The sequence below is a fragment of the Peromyscus californicus genome, unplaced genomic scaffold (genome assembly GCF_007827085.1).
Source record: "Peromyscus californicus insignis strain IS unplaced genomic scaffold, ASM782708v3 Scaffold_17__1_contigs__length_78620276, whole genome shotgun sequence".
NCBI classification, from domain to species: Eukaryota; Metazoa; Chordata; class Mammalia; order Rodentia; family Cricetidae; genus Peromyscus; species Peromyscus californicus.
In genome coordinates this window covers 14986619-15014503 of record NW_026294469.1, presented here as the reverse complement: position 1 = coordinate 15014503, position 27885 = coordinate 14986619, and the positions used below count along the sequence as shown (strand labels likewise).

Here is a 27885-nt window from a genome sequence, read left to right as displayed (position 1 = left end):
CTGCTGTCACATTCCGTTGCATACTCTCTTATGAAACTGTGATCTTTGTAATGGTCATAGTTTCAAATCCAAGCGTATGTGGGCACGAGAACATTGCCGTAGAGTAGCATATGCATATGATTTGGGTCTGCTGATAAAAGGGGCTAATATTCCTAGCTCACCAAACTCGGTCAGTCACTAAAGGCAAAGCTCAGAACATGTGCTGCTACAAAGCATGTCACTGCAAGGCTGCTCAGGAAAAGCAGGCAGTTTGATTTTCTCCAGTGGAGGCGTCTTGCTCATCTACTTGGTGGCAAAAGCTCTTATGGCTGTGGACAAGTCCTAAGACACAAATAATACTAGGTCAGAGGCAATTGAGAATTTTCTTCTTCTGATGTCATGATTCAAATTATCCCCCACCCCACCCCCACACACTGAGAAGGCAAATTTGCAAAACTGGTCATAAATTTAAGAAATGTAGCAAAAGAAAATGGCTTCTCGAGTCTCACAAGCATTTGCTTCCCTTTCAGGGGGCCTGCCCGTGGCATGCAGCCATGACACACTGTCCACTCCCCCGCCTTGCCCTGTCCTGCCCATGGATCTGTGGGGGAGAAGTGCCAGCATGCAGCAGGCCTGGACTGGCCACTTCCTCCAGAGAGCTCATCTCTAGTCACCTTTTAATCTCGTGTTTATAAAACCAAAACCGCATGGCAGGAGCAAAGTTCTTAGGAATGAAATGTCTCTGGGGCAATGTGGATTCTGTACCCAAGTCTTCCCAAAGTTCCTTGAATTGCCTCTGGCCCCTACTGAGTCACTATGTCCTTGGGAAGCAGTTTTCTCAAGATAATCAAAATTATTCACCTTCAAAAAGGTGCCCAAGACCCCTGAGCTCTGAAGGGCATGGTTCGAGGTACAGGGGTAGCCCTGCTCTGGGCTTGGTTCTACTGTGACCACCCTGCAACTATTTACTGACTATTTATTTAACCTCTGTGCTGGGTGCCTATGTAAGACAGTTTACATAGTTCACCTCTTTCTTGGTCAACCTCTGGAACAGTTCCTGTTAGTACACCCAGAGGTTAAGGACAATCCCAGGGTCCCCTTGTACTAAACTGGGATTAAATCCAGGGAGGAAAATCCTAGCATCATGAGCTTAACAGCTATGACATGCTATCTGTGCTTAGGATAATCAGCTGGAGAAAATGACTCCTTTCTTTAATAACTGGATGAAGCTACTTATTCTTCCTTCTCCCCCTCCCCGAATACTAGCAGCTCTTATGCCTGTATTCACATGCATGAGGAACCCACCAACTCACCTCTCCTGCAAATCACTCTCCCTCTCCATTCTACTAATGCCCTGCATCCACCAGGAAGCAAAGAGATACAATGGGTATCCATGATACCACGAGGTATACCTGGACCACAGTTATGGCCCATGTCAATTCTGAGAAGTCTGTCATAATGATGGCCTCATTTTGAAATTAAAAAAAAAAGTTTTCAGCATGAGAATGGTGTTTCTGTAATTGCTACCATCTTCTTGTGCATATGGAGTGACAGTGTGGCTGCAGGCCAGGTCTAGCCTCTTCAGGCCCCCGTGAACTCTTGTCCAACACTTCACCAGCATCACCTGTGTTCAGTAGTGACTTATCCTTTGTCACATTGTCTTCAGGCTCATCCTTCATTAGTCTAGAATTATCACCAGAATCTCTCTACACAGGCTTTCTTTGTCCCCCACTCCCACCCCAGTCCCCTCTCTCTTACAGTGTCTTGCTGTGTAGTCCCCAGATGACTGGCCCCAAACTCTCAGAGATCCTCCTACCTCTGCTTCTCAAGTACTAGGAGAACATGTATGCACCACCATGCTCAGCCTGACCATAGCACTTAGGAAGCAAAGCAGATATTGCTCCTTCTATGACTGGATCTAATCATGCAACAACCCCTGGGAAAATCCTTCTCTGCTCCCAAAGACATGTTGGGAACCACATGTCCCCATGTCTACATCATCATGGACCATCTCAGAAATCCAAGCTCAGCAGCAAAGGTTGTGAGTGTGTGGATCCTGGAAGGGAAGATGTGTCTCATAGGAAACATGAGGTCTGTACAGGTCAAAGGAAGCAAGCTCAGCTCTTCACCAGCCAAATCAAAGACCAAACAAGAACATCAGTCAGGCCTTCTCTCTACCCCACACATGCCTAGCTGGTCTCCTTGTGGAGTCTCACACCATCAGAGCTCACCAGCATGAGAACCACCCACACGTGAAGATGAGCTCTCTAAAGGTTCCCTGGCTGAGAAAGTGTGCAGCAGTCTCATCGGTAACATTTCATAAGATGATGATCCAGCACTTTCTTTCCCAGGGATTTATCATTGTTTCTTCAACTTCTTGCTTTATTTTTCCTGGGTTGCAGCCTGGGTACCACCTATCAGCTGTACATATTTGGATTCCACAGATGACCGGGATTTCTATTCATAGGTCCCTCAAACACACCACACCCAGACTCTACTGAGTGAGCCAGCCCAGGGTCCTGCATTACTGGGTGCTTGGGAATCAGGTGACTTTGAACGTTATTGGATACAGTGTCCTGTAAACCATGCTCTTCTGCACCCTATCACCTCCCTCCACTTTCTACCCTCCCCACATTTCCTCTTCTAGCTACTCTGGTAGCAGTCTAGCTTCTTGCAATCTCCTTACCTGATCCAGCTCTCCCCCAATGCTTCCAGAGAGTTCTCACCGAAAGACACCCCCCAACACATACACACACCGGCTTTTCCATTTGAAACTCACAGTTGGCTCTCTGTGGTTTTAAGCATCAAAGTCTACCAATTTCCTTAGCATCTATAAAGATTCCCCAAATATATCCTAGCAAAGATTGGACTCCTGAGACATTGACAATCTAGTCATAGCAAGTTTTCCAAAATTCAGGAACTTTACAAGTTGACGTCTTCCTCCAGCCCCACTGCTTTGCTCTTTGCTGCTACCCCTTTCCAAGCTCCTTCTTCCTTGACCCCATTTTTGTTCCTCCAGCCCACCATTTGCTAGGGAATACTCAGGAAGGGCCTTGGACATCTCCACATTCCTGGCTGCCATCCAGCAATACTTCAGGAGGCCACAGGCCCCATCAGCGCATCTCATTCATAACAAATCACTTACCATCAGATAAACTTCCCCAAGTAGCTACTTGCTGCCCGTGGTACCAGTGGTTGTTAATCTGGCTGTTGTGAAATCCTCTAGCAAGTTTATGCTAGAATGTAAAATATTCTCTCCAGTTCATGTCCGCAGTTATTCAACATTTGCCATCTTTAATAGAACATCATCTCGGGCAGCTTCAGGGCATGATGCAGCTAACGTAACCCTCACCGGGCTAAGAACACATTTTTGTCCTCTATCCTAACTCTCCTCCCACCCTCTTAAAGCACTCTCATCATTAAGGGTCCACATGAGGCTGAGATCAATCCTGAGGGTCATACCTCTGCTCTAGACCACCACATCTGTTCCTTCCTGTACCTGGCCAAGCCTAGCTGTAGGAGCCGGCACTTAACAGGTCACCTGAGCCAACAACTTTCATAAGTTAAGCTTGTAGAACGCCCACTTGTTTCATTGTACACTTTTTCCTTGTAAACAAATTGCTCATTGCCAACTCCTTCCAAGAGACAGGTCAACTTCATTACTTTGCTGCAGACCCTACAGGTAATCACTGAATGAATCCTGTAACCCTGGCAACAGAGCCCTGTGGGCAAGTCCTGTCCTAAAACTTAGGCAACCAAATACATCTCCTTCTCATTAAAATATAGGAAGATGAGCTCACCGGTCCAGTGGGTTCCATAATTAGGCTCCCTGTTTGCCCACTGCTTCCTGTGGCTGGTGGAATGATGCCAATGTCCTCCCCCGCTTTAGAGGAGTCCAGTGAACATCCCCTCCAGTCTCCTCCCTGTACTCATACCCACAGGCTCACCTCATCCCACCACCCACTGGGCCACTAATTGCCATGCACTGACTATGAGATGCTAAACCATTAGGTTGACTTAGACCCTGCTTCTCCTCAGCATCCAACCATTGCGACTCAGCTGAGGCTTCCTTTCGGTGGGTATCCTCTGCACCTTCCTTTCTGCATCTCTTCTGGAATGGCCAGTTCGTCACTGTTCACTGGGAAAGCTTGGTCCAGAATCAGTATGTTCAGAAGTCCTTTTTAGAAGCCATGTCTGTGCCCATTCATGAGAAAAGCAAACCCAATGATAACTTCAATATCAAAACCAATAACCAATACAGCTCTTTAAGATTACCAAGCTCAAGGAACCATTTGCCCTGATGGCTTTTTCTTTCTTGGGGAATTTAATTCACCCACTAAATCACTGTCCCTCTCAAACACAGTCTAGCCCATCAGACAGCCTTTCCAGTCCTGTTTGACTGAAGACAAGCTCCAAACCATGACTGTCTGGGTTCCAAACCAGCAGTGCCACTGCTGAGCTGTATGATCTAGGGCAAGTTCCTTGTCTCTCTGTGCTTCTGTTTCCCTGTCCGTTACATAAAAAGGACACTACAACTTTCTCCATGGAAATTTCAACACATGAAAAACTGCTTAGCACCACAGCCAGCACACAGTGGGCGCTTCTTAAGTGCTACCTCAGCCAGCACACAGTGGGCGATTCCTAAGTGCTACCTCAGCCAGCACACAGTAGGCACTTCTTAAGTGCTACCTCAGCCAGCACACAGTGGGCACTTCCTAAGGGCTACCTACCCCTGCTGTTACTTGTCTTAAAGAAAGGAAGAACAGCCCAGCGAGGCTGCAGCTCAGAGAACACACATTCCTGTGCAAGCATGACAATGAAAAGCCACACAGGAAACCGCTCGTGTATGGGCATGCTGACAGTGTGTTTTATGTAAAAAGTGAGAAACATCATTTTTTTTTTTTTTAAAGATACTGGCGAGATGCATGCGACCTCATGGAATTACAAAAACTCTGAAGAACTCCTAACATCAAGTGTAAGTAATGGTGTGCAAAAATGGCCAGTGACAGGCTGATGAGAGAGCAAAAAGAGAGTAGTGTGTGATGGTGGTACTGAACATTTAAGTGTTCTTTGCTCTAGAGTTCCACAATATTGAAATCTAAGTCCTTTGGCATCTAGAATTCCACTTCTAAGAATTTATCCCAGAAGAGTGCAGCTGTTAGCAGATGCACAGGACCGTGTGCACAAATCTTCACTACTGCAAATTCAGCACCAGGAAAAACCAGGATGAAGCCAAGGCAAAATGAACGAAAGTATGGCATTGTGGGCCAACTGCACAGTAGGACACTGAGCAATACTTTTTTGATGTGGGATATGTGCATGTGTATGTATGTGTGCTGGCATGCACATGCCACATCGCATGTGGAGGTCAAAAGACAACCCTGGGTGTCAGCACTCAGCATCCATCTTTTCTAAGAAAGGTCTAACAGATGACAGTACACGGTCATTGATTCCTCTCGGCCATTTGCCCAGGAGATTAGATCTACAGGATCACAAAAACAAGTGTTGTCAGATGAAACAGTAAGCTCCTCCCACTGGAGCCAGACCTACATAACTCTAAAACCAGCCCCATCATACTAGGTGGTCCTAAGGCAAGGAACTTCAGCTGCACTTGCCTTAGCCTCCTCTGCTGTCACAGGGCAATAAAAACAGTACCCACGCCAAGAGCAAAGACCTCAGGTGTTCGGGACATTGCCTGGTGGGTGGGTGTGTGCTCAGTAGAGGTTTGTGGACATTGTAGCTGACACTATTACTGAGATGCTATCTACTCCTGCTATATAGCAATGGCCATATGTAAATTGGTATAAAGCTGTGATTAGTAGAGCCAGGCTCTGGACCTTACTCGCCTATGCTCAGACATGTCTATCTTATGCTCAACTCCAAAGTGATTCTGAATGCCGCCCAAATGGTGGTAGACTTGGGGAGATCAAGGGTTCCTTAGGAGCCATGGTCTCTCAATCACCAAGTCCGGACTTGAGTTCCAGACACTAGCATCCCTGCAAAGCCCTACAACATCCCCTGTTAAACTCTTCCTCTCTGCAGCTCAGATGGACTAGTGATCCCCAGTCAGCACAGCAGGCCTCAAGCTTACTGAGGATGGCTGAGACGGGACCACATCTTCTCACATTTGCAAGGTACACATACAGGTCAAACCTCTAGGTTCCTGCCTACGAGGTCCATGACTATCTCCAACATGTCTCTGTGCAGATCTGTATTAGTTAAAGGCTCTCCGTTGGACATAACATTAACTTCTTGGTGACAATCAGAAGATTTGCAGAAAGTTAGGCCCATTAATTTTTCATTATGGGCAGGGAGGGGCTTAACAAGGCTTCATTCCCCTCTGAAGCCCCAAAGACCAGTTAATAGCATCTGGTGGTCAGGAAGAGGTGGTCATGAAGCCCTACCCTCCTCTAAGGATTTATAAAGTTAATGGTTGTAGGGGGAAGGATTCACAAGGCCCCACCTCCCTCAGGGAGGTAGGAGTATCAGTTCAGAGCCTGGCTTCACTATTACAGCATCTTACATATGGCCTATACATATTACATCAACTTGCATATGACCATGGCTTTATAGTAGGGACCAGAGAGCATCTCAGTAATACTGACAGCTGCAATACCTGGAAAGCATTATTGAACACATAGCCACCCACCAGGCAATAACAGGCAGCTAATGGTTTCTGGGAGATCTTTTCCTTCAGGGGTATAGCTGTCCATAAGTTGCCCATACTCCTATAAGTTACACCAGTTAGCCTCACTGGTACTTGAAGCTACACTTGGGTGGGATCATTTGTTTCTGTCATCAGCTCCCTATCTGGGACAAGGGGATGTTTGTTTTCATCTTCTCAGCAAAAGCTCACACAACAGCCTGTGTTTTTATCCTAATGACTTTGCAATTTATTAGAAGGAATACTTCTATTCCAAATACAGCAGGCACATTTTTATTATTATTCATCTTCTAACTTACATGGTAAATGCAGGAACTATTTTATTTACCCTTTTAGCTTCTGGGTCAATGCTTGACAACATCAGCAACTGAAGGAGAACTGTGAGAAGCTGCCCTTCCATGCTGGTCCTCCAATTCCACCTACACATCTCTGGTTATATGAGCACACATACAGTTATATGATTCCTATCCCACCATAGGATAATGAGGACTGGCCTCAGATTGCACAACTCTGTTATACAAGTATGTTGCTGTCTTGCCAATTTGTTTCATGCAGGTGTCACATTCCATGATGTCAAATTTTTGGAATGTGATAGACTCAAGGCTGATTAGAACTGGCTGTGTTTGGTTACTGATTGATTCATTAGATTAAGTCAAGCTTGTCCCTAACCAAATTCAGTGTATGTGCTGAGAATCTGAACAGTGAAAATTTGCTAAACAGAGATAAAACCAATATTAGAATAGGGATTCTGCTATAATCTACATATGCCAGAGTGACCAAGCAATAGGTAAGACATTCCACATCTCCATTCTTGCTATTAAAAAAAAATACCGTCTTTGTGATAGTTTTAAAATGTCAATGAAATCTTTATGCCAGGAATATCATGTACAGACTCGAATTTTAACTGATTCATAATATTTTCTGAATAAAGCTAATTTTGATCCAAAGTTTGGTATGTGAATATCTGAGGCAGGCACACAGAGTCCTATGTTCTTCTAAAAGAGCTACCTTGTCCAACTGCTGTTCCCAACCCTGGAAGTATCCCAAGAAGGAGATGAAAATTCCAGCCAGTTACTTGAGCCTGCTAAGGTGTTGACCCGGATGCAGCACTCACACACTGCAGAAAAGCTAATTCTTTAGTGAGGTGTGTCCTGTACATGATGGGACAGCATTCCTGGACTGGTCCTATCACATGCCCACAGCACCCAGCACCAGGAGTGACAACCAAAAACATACCCAGGTGTCCCTTGGATGGCAAAGTCATCCCTGGTTGAGAACTACTTCCTTAGGGGTCACTAGAGCTAAGTTGATCTTGTTGTAACCTCCCCAACTGCCTCATCTTCCCTTTGCTCCCACCAAGTGCTGTACACTCCTCCCCCAGCTTTTCACCAGCCCATCTCCAACCTCACCTGTATCATAGGAATTTGTGATCAACAAGACCCTCATAATCTCTTCATGGAATTTTCCTCACAAGGTCTCATATATCCCAAGCTGTCCTCAAATTTGCTATGTAGCTGATGATGACCTTGAACCCTCAACCTCCCGGTCTACTATTTGAGTGTCAGGACTATAGGTATCTACCACCATATCTGGCTTATGTGATGCGTGTGATCAAGCCCAGGGTTTGTGCATGCTACGCAAGCTGTCTACCATCTGAGCCACACCACAACTCCCTTTTACTTTTTTGTTGTAATCCCAACTGTATGATCCCCACAGTCTTCTCAAATGGCATGGTGGGTTTCCCTCTCCTTCCTCACATATTCCTCATTGGCAATTTCATCCCATTTTCCCTCCATTTCTCTAAAAATATCTGACCCCTGAGAACAGTAGTTGGTCAAATACAACCAGTGAGCTCAATCTGGCCTAGAATCTGTTTTGGAGAGCCTGAGCATTAGTATATATTTTACATTTTTAACAGTTGGAAAACACCAGGAGATTAGTATTCCATGACATATAAAATTTACATGACAGACAGCCATCACTGCCCTTTCGTGCACGTGGCATAAGCCTATACCTTCCATTCCCCAGCCAGCTGTCACTGTGCACAATTCGCCAGGTCACTCTTCCATGTCCTTAAAATACACACATGACTGAGAGCTAGATGGTACCATGCAAGCATCAGTTGACTTAGTGAAGTTCGAAATTACCTCTGGAGAGTGGAATGTGTGTGCAACTCAACAGGATGGAATTTGGAGTTGCACATTAGGTCCTGGGCAGTGTTTCATACCAGAAACACTGGAGGACAGAAGAGAAGGAGATACATTGTGTGTTGAGAACAAGCACCTGGCTGAACAGGGGCATGTTTAGGGAGGCAAATTAAGGTCAGAGACTATCCTAAGAAGCAGGAAATACAGGGTAGAATGGGTTGCTCATGGAAGTAAGACCCCCAGCCTGTATGCGCACTCCACTGGGTTCCTGCGTTAGGCTAGACAAACTTCAAGGACATTTTAGTCCTAGGAATGGTAACAATATGAGTCCAAAACACTACTGGAGTTTGGGGCATTTTGTTCATTTTTGCTAATTAGATGGCCCCAAATAATTTTCTCAGAAGTAAATAAAAATGCTCAAATTTTTCTTCTTATAATCAAATCTGTAAAAAATAAGTACAGAGATAAAATTCTTTATGGTACACATATCACATAAGACATTTTTAGGTGACAGGCGAAGAATACATTCTACCTTATTTGGCCAATGGCCAGTGTAGAAGTCATGACACGGTAATGTGGGTTCACGGTCACATTAACACTACTAAAATGATAGCAATAATCTGGCAGGCTTATGTCTGTAAGGAAGCTTGATGTGGTGTCCTTTTCAACTCTTCTTGAATTTGTATATTTACCTCAGTAAAGATGATGCCCATATGGTATGCCGACCAATTCTCCTTCCTAAAAAGCCTGACGTATAAGTCTTGTTCAATGAATATGTTTAGGAGTGGGTAGGTGGGAAGTAGCTTTGAATACTGAGAGTCCAGATTTGAGTTTAATTCATGGCTCAGCCCATCCCTTGCTCCTGATATCCACTGCAAAGCCCATCATACCTGCTGTCTGCCATTTATCCTAGCTTCCTGCTCAAGAGGGTCTTAATGAGAACTAAGCTCAAAGGATATGAGCAAAGAGTTCCACACACATTTCCAACAACGTGGATTCCTTTCTGACCTCTCACATTTCTCCCGTCTTTTCCAGAGTGTTGGGATCACTGGTGTCACAGAAGGGTAAAATCCAGCCTCTGAGTCCTCCTGTGTGACATTTGCAGAAACCTCACTAAAGAAACCTCACTAAAGAGCAGCAAGTATGTCCAGGGAGTTCACAGGCATTGCTTCCCGGGCCTCCGAGGGGTGGGACCTAGCAGCTGCTTGATTCTGAAGTACTATTTTAGGTCACAATGTTGAGCAGGTGACACTGCTCAGGTACACGGGGACCATTTCCCATTGTCTTTCTTGCCTTTCTTCCCCCATCGCAGTCTTGTCTTAATGGAAACTGCACCATCACCATGACACCCCAGACCCTCCAACAGGCTTTATGGACAGTTATTCCAAAGTTACAGGGCCGAACAATGCCTTCTCTTTTCAGAGTTACATTCATTTACTTATTTTTGCAGTACTAAGAATCAAACTCAGGGCCTCACATGTGCCAGGCAAGCACTCCACGCTGAGCTACACCCCAGCTCTCTTTAGTGTTTTCGATCTCTACAAACTGGAAGGTACTTTCCCCAAATGCTACGAAATTTACATTAAAGCAATAGCTTTAGCACAATGAAAAAATGCACAGTATTTGTAGAGAACAAAGCAAGCGTTGTCTAGAGCAGTGTGTCTATATCTTCTACCCACCCCCGATTCAATTCCTACTGAGCCCAGAACTTGGGCATAGTGAACTGTTCTCAGAACAGTCTCCTGAACTGCCGTCATCCTTGCCAATATATTAGAAGATGCTGTCACACAAGCGCACAGCGTAAGGACCTTTGAGAAGCAGAAGAGGAGTAAAGAAGCCAGAAACAAACACAACATGAACCAGACAGAGTGGAGAACCAGCAAGGCCAACAAGGCTCACCGCACCCCTGCCTTCAGCATCTCCACTGGTTTTTAGAAAGTTTTCAGTTACTGTGTACACGGCTTTCCTCAACCTCCTCTGTGTCAATTCCTCAAACTGCCAGCTAGGGGCAGTGTTGGGAGAGTGCTTCCAGTGCGCTGTGGGTCAGCCCTTGAGTTTCTTCAAGATCCTGGGTCACAATGCTTACAGTAAATCTTCCCAACTTTAATCTATTCAGAAGCTTGGGGCTTTCACTAGAGTAGAGCTGGTCACACAAACTCAGAAACAGGACCTCTGGGGCCATGACATAGAAAGGGACCGTGCATGCTGCACATGACTCTCAAACCAGGACCCCTCCTGCTTCCTGGTTAACAGGCACATGAGCACCAGACTGCTTGAACTACATCTTGATGATGGAGATGGTGGGTTATTATCTCTGAGATGGGGGCTGAGGGAGGGGACCCACATACTCTTGACGACTGAGTTTCAAAAGGCGGTCTGATGTATTCGGAGTTATTTTCTCCTTCACCATGCACCCAGGTAAGCTAAATTTGACTCCCAGAAATATTTTCAGGATGAGAGAGAATGATGGAGCCCTTGGTACTGACATGAGCATGGCTTGCATCCTACCTCAGTGCCATGAATGGGGTGGTCAACCTCTGTGACCCATTATTCCAGCAACTAGGCAGCATCCACCTGGAGCAGCTATCTCAGGGTCTGAGAAGCCCAGCCATCCTTCTATTACACCTGATTTTCCCAGTCATTCCAGGCTACCACAGGTTTAGTCAAACTTCCGTTCTTGAACCTATATAATTTCTCTTAGGTCTATGAGTCCCTCTGTTTCTTTCTAGCTACCTCATTCTCTTTCCCTGGTTTAGATGTGAGGTTTACAAAGATAAAGATCATATTTTTGTTGTGTACGTGTGTGTGTGTGTGTGTGTACCTTTGAATGGTCCTGACCTATAATGGACACGCAATAAAAACGTTTACTGAGTGACTAAATGATGAAATGAGTATGTGCTGCACACAAAGAGATGTCTTTACATTTACATATGTATATTCACATATCTACAGCCAATCTGTGTAAGGCTACATTATCTCAAGGGCCATCCAGTCTTGCGTTTCTATGTGACACACCATTTATTTCTAGGCCATGGTTTGTATTTTGGATTTTTTGCCATTTTATAAAATCCTAAATGAGTTTGGCAAGGTCAAGCCTATGCTTGCCATCAGGAGGAGCTTGAGTGGGAAGTTCCCTGAGAGAGGTATGGTTTCATGGTAGAGGAGAGGCAGGACACAAAGCCAGGGGCCCCTAACCATCTTTCAGGGAGGGAAATCATGGTCAGTACACGTGACCTGCCGCCTTTCTTCCTCTTTCCAGTGGAATTCCCTCCCGGTCACTGGAGTCGAGCTTACTTTTCACAGAGATCTCGAACTTGGCTGGGTTTGAAGGCGGGAACCGACTGGGAGCAGGGGCTGGTGGGAGCTGACAGTGGGCTCTTGATATTCTGGATGGAGTGTCTCCGGCTCCTTCTTCGGTCAAGGCCCTGGTGCTCACCCACACTGCCACCAGAACACATGCTGGCCCTCCTCCGGTCCCGGTGCCCACTGGGGGGTGGCTCAGCTGTCTCATCACCATCTTCATGCCTGAGTGCCACCTGAAAAAGCAGAGTGTATCAGGCAAATCAAACTTGATAGCATTTCTCAGGCTTGGATTGTGACTATATGTCACCTCTAAGTGGATTTAAAACTGCTTTGTTGTTGTTGTTGTATTGCAGGGCACTACTCAATCTCAAAGTGACCCCTATATGTGTCTAGAAGTCAAATTCAATCTGTGATTACAAAGTGCCTGTCACTATGCATTCTATGGATCAAACAGATACAGAAGAGACAACTAAGTATGAAAATATTATGAAATTATCTGAAATCTAAATGTTTTAGTCAGATTTTATCACTGTGACAAGATGTCTGAGAAAGTCAACTTTGAAAGGAAAGATTCATTTTGGCTCCTGGTGTTGGATGGTTTGAGTGTGGTTAGGTCTATGGAAAGGCAATGACATCACAGTGGAAGACCATGGCGGAAGAGAGCCAAACACCCACGCCATGTCTTTCAGGAAGCAGAGAGCCAAGCTGTTCACTCCATGGCAGCCAGGAAGCAGAGAGTGTCACAGAGGAGATATTCTCCTGAAAGACCTCCCCCATGGCCTACGTCTTCCACCTAGACTCTGAACCCTAGTTTCTACCACCACTTAACATGTCAGCAAATTATGTCTCCATCAGCGGCTTAAATCATCCACCATGTTAAAGACCAAATCACGTCTTAGTAAGTGGATCCACATGAACCTAAGGGAGACACTGCCTATGAAAATCATAGCACTAGAGTGGACCTCACACCACATGTCCACGTGCCTTGACCTTCATCATTCCCTGCCCTCCCATGGCTCTTCTCCATTCCAGGAGGCAGAAGCTTTCCTGAGGTCACCTGGGTTCCACATGCGATCATTCCTGAGCTGCCTTCCCCAAACAGGGTGCTTAGAGGAAGAAAGAAGAGGTGAGGGTCACGAGATCTAGAAGAACAGGTTGGTTCCCGTTAGTCTTTCTGAGAGGCTTTCTACAGCAGTATGCGCTGTGTGATTCCAGCGGCCCACCTGACAGTTATACTCTCAGACCACCTTCAGGGCCTGGGGTGTAGCCTGCACATGCTGCAACAAAGATGCAAAGATCTGTGACAGAAAGACATTTTGAAAATATCCTCACCCAAGAGGCAGAGGCAGGTGGGTCTCTGAGTTTGAAGCCAGTCTGGCCAACATAGTGAGTTCTAGGACAGTGAGGGCTGCAGAGAGACCCTGTCTCCAAACACACACACACACACACACACACACACACACAGAGAGAGAGAGAGAGAGAGAGAGAGAGAGAGAGAGAGAGAGAGAGAGAGAGAGAGATCTAGGACTGGTGAGTGAAGGAACCTGGCATTCTCAGTGAAGACTAAGGATTTGAGTTCAAAAGCCTAGGGAGCCATATACAAAGCATCCTACAAATTTTTGGAATAAAAATTTCCTCTTAAAAACCGATCCATATTTATACAGAGAATTGACTAACACTTTTTGCCATTTTGGGTTTTAGAGGGGAAACAGGGGCCAATTGGCACCATACCCAAAGGCTGTTTTATGCAGGTCTGTGTGGTTCCTCGGGCAGAGGCCTTGCATATCCAGCTCTGATCATGCTCCACACTAAGTGATGCTCTAAGGATTTCCAGCTCTGGTATCCTTTGCGGTCTGTCCCAGTGTACACTTACCTCGGCTCACTCTGGTGGCAAGCTCTGCTCCTCGGCCTCTCTCACTGTTCTCCACCATGGGCTTTGCTCATCTGCATTTTATATCATGGTCTAGTTTGGTTTTCATGTGAACTGTCTGTAAACCTAGACAGCAAGAGCATTTCCTTTGGGGCTTAGCAGACCTTTGTGTGCACATCAGTTGTGCCTCTAATGAACTAGCTGTGACCTGTAGCAAATCACACACTCTCTGGTCCCTTCTTGAGAATAGCTGTATTTGGGAGGATATCAAGATATCAAAGGAGGGAAGCTTCTCTGTGGATGGTACTCAAGCAGTGATGTCCTCCTCTGACCCAAGCACAGAGGAAGATGTCAGAAATTTCCCAAACTCTTCTATCACACAGAACCACCAGGTAGACAACATTCAGTCCAGCTGGACCAGGCTCGACTATACCCCACAGCCTGTTAGACTAAGCAACTGTGGAGTCATGTGGTCCCATGCATCTCCAACTGTGTAGGTTTTCTTGTTTTGAAGATGTCTATAATTTAACCCTGCTCAGTGAGAGAATGGAGAAATAAGAGAGATCGAGAGCTGAGAATGTTCTGTGTTCCCCAGGACAGGAAAGCTGGCTTCCACAGGAGTGATCACCTGACATTTTCACAGCTCCTGACAGGAAGAACAGTACCCAAGACACACAGCTGATGAACAACATGTCATCTACCTCCACCCTTCACGCCTTACTTCCCCCAGCCCCAGCATTTAGATCAGATGGATTCAGTGTGACCTATCTAAGTTATAGACATATTTTATAATGAGTGCTCAGATATATGAAAATAATTTGAAAATCTTTTGTTCATTTTATTTCCCTAGAATTCATCCCCAAACACACTCTTAAAAGCTTGGGGCAAGAACTGATGAGTTCACCCACGGCTCATCTTTGTGCAATCTCACTGGAAATTCCTGTTCTCAAGCGTCCCGTCTGGAAGCACAAATATTAAAAGTGAAGTTCAGTGTTTGGCGAGTCACAACCATCACCTCAACTTTAAAACTCTAAGTGGTACCATGTGGGCAAGTTTGGGAAGGAGAACTCCTCACCAGCAGCAGCCCTTCTCAGTATTTCCAGTCTGGTTTTTCCCTCCATTTCTGACAGCACACTCTTAGGCCATTTGAACTTCCCCTGACCTGAAGTGTTGACTGTTTCTTATTAAGCACACATTTGCAGTGATATGAGTGGGTCCAAAGCACAGTTCAGATATTTCTAATTCCTTGTCTAACCTCAAAGGTCCAAGGATCAAGTGACATTCCACTCACAGTGCCTTCCCAAGAAACAGTGTGCAGAGAGTCACTTTCACTGCCCCATGTCAAGGAAAAGGGAGATTGACTAGAAAGTTCAAGTGAAGAGAAGAATCTGAGGCCATGATCTAGGCAACACTATGATGTATAATTCATTTGGGAATATCTCAAATTCAGATCCATGACCAAACACTTGTCAAAGTGGAGGAGAAACAGGAGGAGGAGGGGTGCAGCCAGGTGTGGTGGTACAGCCCGGCAGCTTGGGAGCTGAGGCAGGAGGATTCAGAGTGCAAGGGCAGCCTGGACTGTGTTAACAAGCCTCTGTAAATAAGAAGGGAGCTAGGGTGAATTATGCTGCAGTTAGTACAAGGCTGCTGATATCTTTGATTCTCTTGCTTTTAAGTAAATATCCAGAGGTGGGTGGTTTCACTGGGAATCTTTTCACAGCGTTTTAAGCCTCTTTTACTGTGGAAATTTCAGACACACACAATAGACAGGGATGAGCACAAACTGTGTAATATGTATGTCACCCACAGCAGTCTAACAGGTGTGAGTTCAGAGTCAACATTTGCTCATTTACGTCTCACTTTTTTGCCTTCAACCCCATGGCTAATTTTTCAATGAAATATCAAAGACTATATCATTATCATCTGTAAATACTTTAACATATACACCTAAAAAGATTGCTAAATCCATAACTACCCTATTATTGCCCTTAACACAATAACCTCTTAATATTATCAAATACTAATTTTTGGTGGGAGGGAACTCTGGGCCTGTGCATACTAAGCACATGCTCTACCAGTGAGCTACGCTGATGACTGTATAGTGTTAGGTCTCCGGTGACTTACACGCCATCCTGTGTCATCCCTTCCTGCCTCAAGACTAAGCTTAGTTGTGTAACTTGCTTTGAGCAATTGGAACATTTTTAATGGGGCTCAAAACCATTACCATTTCTCCAAGTTTTTATCATAATGTGACTGTGTTCCATGACGGGCAGCCGTCTTCGCAGCAGGTGTGACCCTTTTCCACACTGCTGTCTCACACCTACACAATTCAGTTTAGCTGTTACGTGAGGTGCATGTCAGTGTCACAGCATTTCAACAAGAGACTGTGTGATAGCAGGTTGTGGCCACGACATAGTGTTATGGATGCTCACGCTGCTTCATTAGTCTGTGTCATCCCCTCCCACACAGAGGCTAGGCTTGACCATGTGACTTGCTTTGGCCAATGGGCCATCAGTAAACATGACACCAACCCTGGAAGCATTCATGCTAGTCTTGCTTTTCACAAATGCTGCTATCCTGTGAAGAGGTGGGAGCTAGCTTGCTGATCACATGTGGCCTAGACAAGAGCCCAAATCAATCTGAAAGCCAGCTGATCAAACCTGAGTGGGACCTTTCAGGCCCAGTAAGGCCACCAGGCAGCCAAACCACCTGAAAATGTCTTAGCTGAGCCAGGCCAAATTCCTGATTCCAAGAACCAAGATCAGTGAGTATTGTTTAATACCAGTTGATCATGGTATGTTTGTTACACAGCAAAAGATAACTTATACATATTTTTAACCATCTATGAGATGGAAAGCTCTTATGGAAGGGGAACCATTTGTTAACAAGTTTTCAAAGTAACAGCTATTTACCAGCCAGAAGTCTCCAGTGGCAAAATGTCTTTCCCCTTACAAAAAGAACATTTTTAAAACAAAGTTAACACATATGATCTGACAAAAGATTTTTTATTTTGACCATTTATGTATTTGAAAAAAAATCACACGTGGCTAAACAATTTCAATGAATTTAATTAAATGTGGATCAAATCACCTTTCTGAAGTAGAATTGAATTACACGAAATGAGGCCTGTCCCGGAAAGCCTGAGACATGTGGCCACCAGACATCCTAGGAAGTACCCTAGAAGTCTACCCACACTTTCTGCAGGCACTTGAGAAATTCCAAGTCTTTTTGAGGAAAGTATTGGCTCTACATGTAGATTCTTCTTGCTCTCCTTGCATATATTTACAATTGGCTGCCTATGTCAGTAAATGTTTTCTAAAATGCATTAACTTTCAGATAGGAATGAGGATCCAGACTCTGTCTGCTACCTAAAGCATGTGATTGTCACCCTGAGTTACCACTTGGGCATCAGAATAAATCATACACTTCCCCAGCTTCATGCCTGGCAACACCGTCATACACATGCGTGATGCTCGCGGAAGGCAGTCATCCAAGCACTTAATGCACTCTAGGCAGCTGTGCTGGGCCCTGGCATTAGAGAGCGGCATGGGGCGTAGGACTTAGAGTAGCTCAAAGTGACAGACAGGGTTGTCACGAGAACTGCTGGACAGAGGCATGGAGACATTTGTTTATGAACAGTGGGAAACGGGGAGCAAGACTTCATGGAGGTGACACTTAGGGAGTTTGCCAGCTGAAGAATTGGGAAAAAGAACCCCACATAGGGTGGAGAAGAAGGTAAAGGAAGGCTCCTCAAATGACCCAATTTCCACATGCAAGAAACGGGGGAAGTTGAGTGTAACTGAACCACCAAAGGCATCAGTGGAGATTGGTGCCATGTACAAGCCTAACTTAGGCAGACTGTGAAATGGGGAATCAGCAATACCCACCACCGAGCAATCCTGGGAGCTTTGCTTCCATGTAAATCACATTTGTAGATGAACACAGAGAAGGGAGTTTTCTCATCCTTTCCAACCCTGCTACTTTCCCATATTAGCCAATCACTTATACTGAACGATAACACAGAACAATGTGGACAGACAGAGAAGCTCAGGATTCCTTTTACAGCCATCCCTTCATTGCTGACCAGGCAGATGAAGACAGAGTGTTGGTAGAATGCACACTTGTCCAGAAACAAAAGAAAAATGGGTAATTCTAATACGGTTTCCTCTGTCCTGATATGACTGACAATATTTGCAAACAGCAGATTCCAAATATGGGCCAGGAAAATTTGACAACTCTGCCTACAAAATACTGTCATATTTGTATTTTAAGTGATATCACATGGTATAAAGACAAGCAGTGGAGTTCAATGTTCAGTTTTGGTTTTTCTTTCCTAGTGACATACATACCCTAGCAAACATAAAAGCACTCTAATAAGGCAAGAGAAAACACAGAAGAAAGTACAATGTTGTGAGGCATCTCACTGTTTTTGTTCTAGGAATGGTGGCATGCACCTGTAACCCTAGCACTTGGGAGGCGAAGCCAGGAGGATTTGGTGTTGAACGTCACCCTTGGCCTCATGTGGAGTCTGAGGCTAGCCTGGGCTATGCGAGACTCTGTCTTTAAAATAGGGGATGAGGTTTTCCCAAGAATACCCATGAATTTCCACTTCACACTACACTTCATGCAGGGGAGTGCCCCCCTTGCTTTCTCTCCCTCCCTTTCCTTCCTCCTCTCTGACCCTGTCTCTATATACCTGATTTTTCCTTGAGTATAGATACTGACAACAAAGCACATATTCTTCAAAACAGAATAGCTCTGAGTTTCCTCTGTGTCGAAGGTTCTTAAGCTCGAGCACTTACTGGGGTCCCCTGGAACGCTTGTTGGGACAAGATTTCTGGCCCCACTCTTAGTTTCTGATTCAGGAAGCCTGGGTAGGATCCAAAAGCTTTCATTTCTAGAAAATTCTCATGGTGTGGAAGCCCCTGTACCACACTTAGAACCCTGCTCTGGAGGACAGGTGACATCACCCTTTGACCTTTGCTGATGCTATGGATGACTTAGAAAAGGCACATTCTGTTACCTCATAGATGTTAAACTGCTCCAGCAAGTCCAGGTCTGTCCCTTTCTTGTTCAAGTGCCTCTGGGCCACAGCGGCAATGCCCAGCTCCTCCAAGCAGTCCACCACGTCATAGAAAGTGTCTTGATCTGGCAGTCCTGCCAAGGTCTGCAAGAGAAGAACAGGAGACAGCCATATCTTAGGGGAATGTCACAAGGCAATGAAGACCTCGATTCTAACAACCCACAACAGGGCAAGACACATGACGAATTCATTCAATGAGGAAATCTCCTGAGAGGGAGCAGAGTGAACTCAGGACTCTTGTCATGGGGGGTACCGTGCAGCAGGAGCCCCTGCAACCAAATGGGGGCTGGGAACTCCTGTGGGTGAGTTGTTGCACTCATTGTTAGGCTAGCTAGGGGAAGGGATTTAGCAGGTGTCATCAAGGTTCCAAATCAGATAGTCCTGCATGGTAAGTGGGCAAACCCCTTAAGAGAGGGAGTTGGTCTTCCCTGAGCTCAGACTGGTTTGGAAGAAAGAGCAAGACACAATGAGCTGAGCAGCTGTGTGGAAAGGAGTCCAGCAGACAACCACAAAAGGCTGCCAGAGTCCATCCTGGCCAGCATCTTGACTTGGAAGACCCAGAGCAGACAACCCAGTAAGGACGTGTCTGGATGCTTGCCCCTTGGGAACTGTGAGATGATAAATATGCATTGCTCTAAGAGACCAAGCTTGTAGGATTTGCCACATGCCAGTGGAAATTTAATATGCTTCTAGATTTGAAATTCTGATTATAATCAATATATCAGTGTGAGTTTTAATTTAATGATTCTTTTCCGTTCTAACGCAGCAGAGCCTCTCTTTGCTCTATGAAACTTTGGGAAACATGAGACATTTCAAAGCAGCAACCAAGAGCCAAAAAGACAGCGAACTAATTAGGGACTAAAGAGAAGTTCCCAGGATTCCAGGCTGGAGACTGGGTGGAGACTGGGTGGGTGGCTCTGAGTGGGGCTTCACCCCAGTCTACAGTCATTTCTGGTCACCTGTGAAATTCCTCCTTTCCCTGAGCATCATCTCCCTCATATATGTAAGACGAGTGGCTTGCACTAACTCTCAAGGCTCCTTCTGTTCTGAGCAGGTCCCTGCTGAGAGCATCCTCCCTGTAGAAGAGGCAGAACTCAGAGAAAAACCTGCCCCCCTGTCTTTTTGAGCATCTCTGGGGGAGGAGCCATGTTTGGCGGGCTTTCTGAGATGAGTTTGAGTAGAGCCTGTGGCCCTCCAATGTTCACGTAGGCTGCAGTGGGACCGTGGCATTTCCCCCAGTGCAGGAAGGTCCCACATCCCAGACACCAAGTCACCTTTTCCAGGCTGCCGCTCTAATATGCTCAGCTACCTCCACCTCATTCCCACCTGGGCCTCTCCTGGTTCCCCTGCCAGGTTCAGTGCTAAGACACCTACAGCTGGCAAAGACCATGGCCTTGCCAGAAAGTCCTGAGGCATGAGCTTCCTGAGGCTGGGAACACCCCACAGCTGCCTTACATCTGGCATCCCTGACCTCTGTTTTCTTACAGGCTTTGTCTTGCCAAAATCTGTCACTAACATTTCGTTACTGGCGTTTAGTCAGAGACCAAACTCTGTCTTCAAAGAAATTCATCTCTCCTTGGGTTTTCAGAGGATAAACCTTCATACAGGATAAAGCCAGTGTGGTAAAAAAGCCCATGCTCCCACACTCCGCAGCGTCACCTGTGGAAGGCAAAAACTGTGACCTTCAACCCCCTCCACAGGCGAATGGATAACTTAGACACATGGGTGAATATACTGTGGTGCACCTGTGCAGCACAATCATATATACCCCCAAAGGGAGTGAGCTATTAACATACACACTAACACACCTGAGTGTGTTTTATACAGAGAGAGGGAAGCCAGCTTCAAAGGGTTACATACTACAAGAATCCATTTGACCCTGAAAAGACAAGACTATAGTACCTAGAAAATCAGTGGTTGCAAGGGTTATGGATTGGGGGCTAAGATGTCTATGAAAACACACTAGTGAGATTTTTAGGGGAAATGGAACCTATATGTATCCTAACTGTGAAGTCAATCCACCTCTCTGTGTGTGTTAAAACTCATACAGCCACATACCAGAAGGGAAAGAGCCATTTCAATGTTTAAAGCAATAAAATGAAATGTTTAAAAAGTCATCCACTTAGCCTGAATCTCACATGATTAACTATGCCCAGGCCCTAATGAAGCAATGACTCTTCCCAGAGCTCCCTGGGGTCCTTTTGCCACCTCCCCAATCCTCATCTTATTCTATGAGGTGACTAGTCTGAGGCCCTATTCCAGGCAAGAGCTCTACCCAGGAGGATTTCAGCTATGGCAGAAGAGGTGACAGTCTCATTTTGACATTTTCCTTCCCTCAATTCTTTTCAAGACACGTGTAGGGATGCAGAAAGGTAGAGGGTTTGCTTGATGTCTCTGGTAAACAACAACAGCAAAAAAAAAAAAAAAAAAGCCACTCTGGTCTCAGAATGCAAGGCAGACTAGGGTTTACTGCCTTTATCATGGAAATGTCAGTTTTTAAATTCATGTCATTATACCACCATTTATTTTGTCAAAATTGATTCTAGTTAGAAACCACCCAATTTGCAACAGAATTTCCCAGACTTTAGAATCTGGTGTTTTGTGTTTGTGTTTTTGTTTTTCCCAGACTCACATTAAGGGTTTATTTTGCTACTCTGTCTGGTAGCTTGGTGCATTTGACTCATTGGGGCCATAATCATGACTGCAATTCAGTAAAACAAAATGAACTCTGAGTGGCAGTGGTCTGTGGGCTTTTCCAGGAATGGTTGTGCCTGGACCGACCTCTCCCAGGACCTTCTCCATTTGTAAAGAGCAGGCACTGTCCTAGCTGGCTCTTCTGTTGCCGTGATAAAACACTGACCAAAAGCAACTTAGGGGTGGAAAGAACCTATTTGATTTACACTTCCAGGTCACAGCCCATCACTGAGGGAACCTGGGACAGGAACCCAGGCAGGAAATGAAGCAGAAACACAGAGGAATTATGCTTGCTAGCCTGTTCTCTGACTCTTGTTTGGCTGTCTTGGATCCACAGCCTAGGTTGTGGATCCAATTGCCTAGGGATGGTGCTGCCCACAGTGTGCTGGGCCCTCCCACCTCAATAATCAGTGGAGACAATTCCCTCACAGACATGGTCATAGGCCAGTTTGATCAAGGAAATTCTTCTTTTGAGGTTTTCTCTTTCCAGGCGACTCATCTTATGTCAAATTGACATAAAAACTAATCAGGATAGGCACAGATAAGGTATGTCAACAAGTATTCCTAGGGGAAAAAGCTGTGCCAGCATGGACTGACGGGTTTACTAGAACTGCAGTGATGTGGAGAGGCTGACATGCTGCAGGTCCAGAGGCTTATTACCTTTTCTTAGCGAGCTTTAGCCCCCCAAATAGCCACTCCTTGCCCGCCTCTTTTTCAGAAAGATAGATAGACTAATAGACAAAAACTGACTAGTAGGCAAAAACCCTTTGAAATCTATTAACTTAACAAACCCCTAGCTTCCACCAACTCAAAAGCCAAGACTGTCATGAGCCAGCATCTGAGGCCTGTAGAAAACCTTTCCCATCTTGCTGTAACCACCTTTCTGATGTACCTACCAATACATTGCAAACTTGCCTTGATTAATGAAAAACTATTAATGAAAAAGCCTCATGAAGCTGCTTCCACCTTGAACATGGAATTTGAATTACCCTCAGTCTCTGTTCCCAGGCCAGAGCCACTCAAATTTGGTTCTAGAATAAGCTCGTATCCCTTTAAGGTGGGAACTGTCTTGCTTGGGTAGACAGCAGAAGGGCCAGAAAAGAATGAGCAAGCGAGGAGTCTCTGGTTTGTGTCTCACCATGTCCAGCAGAGGGCGAGTGTCGACAACAGAGGGTGTGTGTCAGTGTGACAACAGAGTGCCCTCGCTCTGCTGCCACAGTGAGGAAAGTGGCCACAGTCTGCCAATGAGAAAGATCACAGCAGACAACACTGGTCAAGAGGGAATGCTCATTTCTACTGAGTTCAGAGTTCTACAGAGCAAGGTCAGTAACTGTAAAGGGCAGGAAAGAGCTAAGCTTCATCTTCAAAACCATGCTGCAAATCCCACGGCCAAGTAAGCTGATGAGCAGAATCAGAAATAAAGTAGAGTCCTTATGATTATCCATCCGAAATGTGGCTGTTTCCTGTCATGACCATATAAGAGTTGACTGTGCACTCACCAGCAAATGCCCAATTAATAAGTAAATACAGGGGTTGGAGAGATGCACACAATTAAGACCACCGGCTGCTCTTCTAGAGAACCCAGGTTCAATTCCCAGCACCCACATGGCTGCTCATGGACATCTGTAACTCCAGTTCCAGGGACCAACCTTTCTAGTCTCCATGGGCATCAGGCACACACATGCTGCACAGACAGACACGCAGACAAAACTCCCATATGCATATAAAAAAAATCTTAAGATGAAATAAATAGATGCAGGGGGCTGGAGAGATGGCCTCTGAAGGTACCTGCTCACACATGGTGCACACCTGTAATCTTAATACTCAGGAAGCAGAGACAGAGATCGGGCATCAGTGTGAGTTCAAGGCCAGCCTGCTCTGCACATTAAGTTCTAGCCAGAACTATATAGGGAGACATGGTTTGATTTTTTTTTCTTGTTTTTTTTTTTTTTTTTTAAAGCAGCAACAAGAAATATAACTGTCATGGTAGAGGTGAGGCTGTCCTAAAGGGGGACACTGTGTCCTTCCCTTTGGCTACCTGACAATGACCCCCAAGGAATTTTAGACTCTCCAGGAATCTCAAGCTTGAGGAAGAGCTGAGGCCCAGATGCTGTCAGAGGAGGAACTTGTCTCCTGTAGAGACTTCCCATGGTTACGGTCACTTGCAGGAGCCCAGACAATGGAGTGTCAGTGATGAGCAGGGCCACACCCTGACCAGGAATGCATGTCTCTCACCCCTGGTTTAAACTTTAAGTTCATGTCACTAGCCCAGAGTCAGCCACTGACCTCTTTATTGGCTCCTCTTCCCAATGTGGCCATATTAACTAAATTTCATCTCTCTGCTTTTCACAGACTTGACTCTTGAGGTGGTATTTTGAGGATGGGTGGCTGAGCCTCACTTGCTAGGGCTGCAGGGCCCAGGCTTAACCCTGGTGGCAGTCATGTAGCCTGGGAGAATGTCTTTATGCTTTACTGTGCATTTCTAGTATTCATGATTGACTTAAGGTCTTTTAAAAAAAAAAAAAACTTTATTAATATATTCAGGATATTGGGTTTTTTGGCCAATAGCTTCCTAGTTTGTCATTTGCCTATAGCTTTGAGATTTTCATTTTACAAACAAGACCCTTTATAATTTTATTCAGTAACATATTTAAATATTCATTTAATAATCTTTTTTGTTTGTTTGTTTGTTTGTTTTTCAAAACAGGGTTTCTCTGTGTAGCTTTGGAGCCTGTCCTGGAACTCTCTCTGTAGACCAGACTGGCCTCAAACTCACAGAGATCCACCTGCCTCTGCCTCCCAAATGCAGGGATTAAAGGTGTGCACCACCACCGCCCGGCTCATTTTTACAATCTTTTACTGTAATAATCAAAATAAACTCAAAATAAAACAAAAAGCTGTCAGTACCAAAATGGAGTCATTTATATCAAATCCAAGGCAAAAGGCCCATCTGGGCCACACTGCAGGGGCACTTATGTCCATATGCCTAGATTAAGAATTATCCACAGAACTCTGAAGAGGCTGTTTGGTTATACCACAATTGCCCAAGGTGAGCTGCCTCCACCAATGAGTTAACACCAACTAAAGCCCCCTTACCAAAGGCCTGTGTTTCAAAGTGGCTTACATCCAATTTCTCTTTTCTTCTGAAGGCGTCCCCTTACTTCAGCCTCTGCAAATGTGCCTTTAGTCTCTTCCCACCACACATCTATCTCACATTGCCATCCCTTGCTACTTGCAATAAATGTCTTGTTTAGGTGATCCAGTCTCTCCACTGTTGGGATCTAGACCAGACGGCAGCCCAGGCCACAGTACCTGCAGCAGACCCTCGCCTATCACAGACACAGGCAAGCACCCTATTGGAGAGATATGTGGATATCTAGGGATATGTGGGGGAGTGAATTTACAGACCCAGATACATCAACAGACAACAGATAGCCACACACTCTGCTCCCCATCTCTTCCTGATGCCTGAGACTCAGAGTCTGGCTGCAGGCTCTCTGGCTCAGAGACTTCCACTCCTGTCTGGTAGGCCTGATTCTACTTCAGAGCCCCATATTGCTGTCTGTTCCTGGTGCTGAGGCTCAACTTCTCCGAAGAGCTCCCACCATGTTATTGCCAGTTTGCCCACAACATTAATAACTCTTCTAAAAACTTCTTACTCCCCAAAATCCATCTGTGTCCCTCTTTAACCCCAGACCTGAGACTTTTCATCCACCATTCAATTTATAACTCTTATCAATCAGAGATTAATACCATCTTCATCTCTTTCTCAAGTGTTTTCCCCCTACAGTTCTGATGTGTTATGCTGGAATATATTTTTTATTCAGGATTGATCGCGATATATGACCTGAAAATGTTTATTTCTATTTATCACTACTGCGCCCCAATCATGGATGAATCTGTTCTATCAGCACAATGTTGACTCCATGGCAAGTTCTGAATCCTAGGTCTGCCTGAAGGCACCCCCACGCCACTCATCTGCATGCTAAAAATATTGACCATTCTTAGCGTGAATGCAACATGTTACCACTGAGCAGAAGGTGTGCCTCATATTTAGATTGCATCTTCTGTTAGTTAGGAGAAGCAGGTCTCTAGTTATATTCCAGCAAAAGATTCTGGAACCTTCCAAAGCCTTACTCCTCATCACTGTAGTTGGTTCTACAGACTCATAGTCAACAAACAGTCTAAAGAAAATCCTCAGGGTAGTGACAATGATGCTTGGGATGTGGGGTGTGACAATCTGAATGAAGGGACATTAGGACCAAGATAGTCTGTTCAGGGTCACCATGGGAACCAACGCCACCCAAGCAGTACTTCTGAGGATAGTCTTAAAGGATTGTAACTGTCCTACAAAATGATGACCAGAAAGGGATGTGGTAGAAGTAACAAGAGCACATAGGTGAGGTCATGACAACAAAAAGGAGGTGGGATCTACCTCCAGGATCCTCACCTCTGCCCAAGAGTCAGAATTCAACAAACACAAAGCCTTGTGTCTTCTTGACCTGTGAATCACTTCTTCTGAGTTAAATTGCTAATTCTAATGGGGAAATGTCATTAAGGGTGAGATTTGGTATGAAACGACCTCTTACAGTTCTTGCTCTTGCCTTCCAATCACCAAGTTGTGGCTCATGAGGAACAGTTTTTCATCTTCCTACAGCTGGTGCAACTAGTTACCATGAGCTAGGTGTCTTAACACGTCAGGACTTTATGGTCTGAAATCAAGGGCTATGTTCTCTGTAACAGCCCCTTGGACTTACCCTGATCCTTCACTATTTCTAGGTTGGTGGTTAGCCAACTTTGGTACTCCTAGGGTCACAGATGGACCATTCTAATCTCTGCCTCTGTCCTCATGTGGCCATCTTCCCTGTATGTGTTCATACTTTCTTTTCCTCTCTCTCTCTCTCTCTCTCTCTCTCTCTCTCTCTCTCTCTCTCTCTCTCTCTCTTCCCCTCTCCCTCTTCTGTAAGGCCATCAGTCATATTTGATTAGAGTTGTCCTAATGACTAAAGACCCTCTTCATAGAATTTAAGGCTTTCACCCCTGTTTTTTGAGGGGGGCACAATCCAACCAACCTTGTTTACTAGAGTCATTGCATAAACCAATAGCTCCGTGTCCACTCCATCTTTCTCCTCCAGGATTTCCATGATGTTGGACCAGGGTTTGATGCCTATGAGTAAAGTAAAAACCATTAGAAACAGCAATTCAATGACATCCATTATCCCAATCACACTGAAGTTTCACCAAGGAGTTCTCCTGGGATGGCAATGTCTTTCCATCACTGTGTGTGTGTAAGGGTGGACACATCTTTAAGCTGGACTTGTGCCTGTCCTAATAAACCGTATTTCTTAGCAACCAATATACTATCCTGTCTCATGTTCGTTATCGGGATCCATAACTATTTGTCTGAGAAGTCTCCTTTATACTAAATACACAGTTTTAAGTCTGTTCGTGTGCACACTTTTGGGATGCAAACTAAAACCCTTCATAAGTAATCACTGATAGGCCAGCAGCACACACTGAGCAAGGTGTGGAGACCTTGATTTACTCATCAGTTCCAAGCAGTAACAGTGGCATTTCTTCCTAGAACATGTCAAGAGCAAAACAATGCCACCTCTAAGCCATGGGGTACAGATATTGTCTGGGGATCAGCTGGGTACAGAGTCTAGTGGGTAATGTCTCCTGATGGGTTTAGAATCTAGTGAAATAGCTAGACATAGCTACAAACAGAGATACAAGCACAGAGTCAACATCTGAGAAGTGGCAGACATATTTAGCTAAGGCAAGGGAGATATAGTGAGCATGGCTGTGGAAGGCATGGGATTCGAGGTTCCTCCACGTGAGCCCACTACTGAAGGCTCATGAGCTCTTTGCAGCCTCTGTGATAGAGCTGTAAAACACTGTACATTCAAGACCATTAAGTCAAGGGCAAGGCCACGAAGGACAAAGCCATCTTTTGGCATGATCTGAGATGCATATTAGGAGTGATAGAAGCACTGGCTTGCCCTTGGGTGGGTGGGCTGGAATGTGAACCTCTTTTCTGTGTGATTCCTCTATAAAGTATCTCAAATGGATATTACTTATTCTGGCTTGATAAAGTAAATTTGTAAATAACCTAAGCACAGCAGTTTCCGAATGCTGGTCCTTG

At 45.2% G+C, this 27885-nt stretch overlaps 1 protein-coding gene across 1 annotated transcript in view; it reads right to left on the bottom strand.

The window, feature by feature from the left end:
* Nucleotides 1-27885, bottom strand: part of Fhod3 (formin homology 2 domain containing 3) — a 428882-nt gene that overhangs the window by 117851 nt on the left and 283146 nt on the right. The window contains 3 exon segments of the mRNA XM_052741682.1: nt 12085-12326; nt 18987-19130; nt 26813-26907. Coding sequence (XP_052597642.1) covers nt 12085-12326; nt 18987-19130; nt 26813-26907 — 481 coding nt within the window.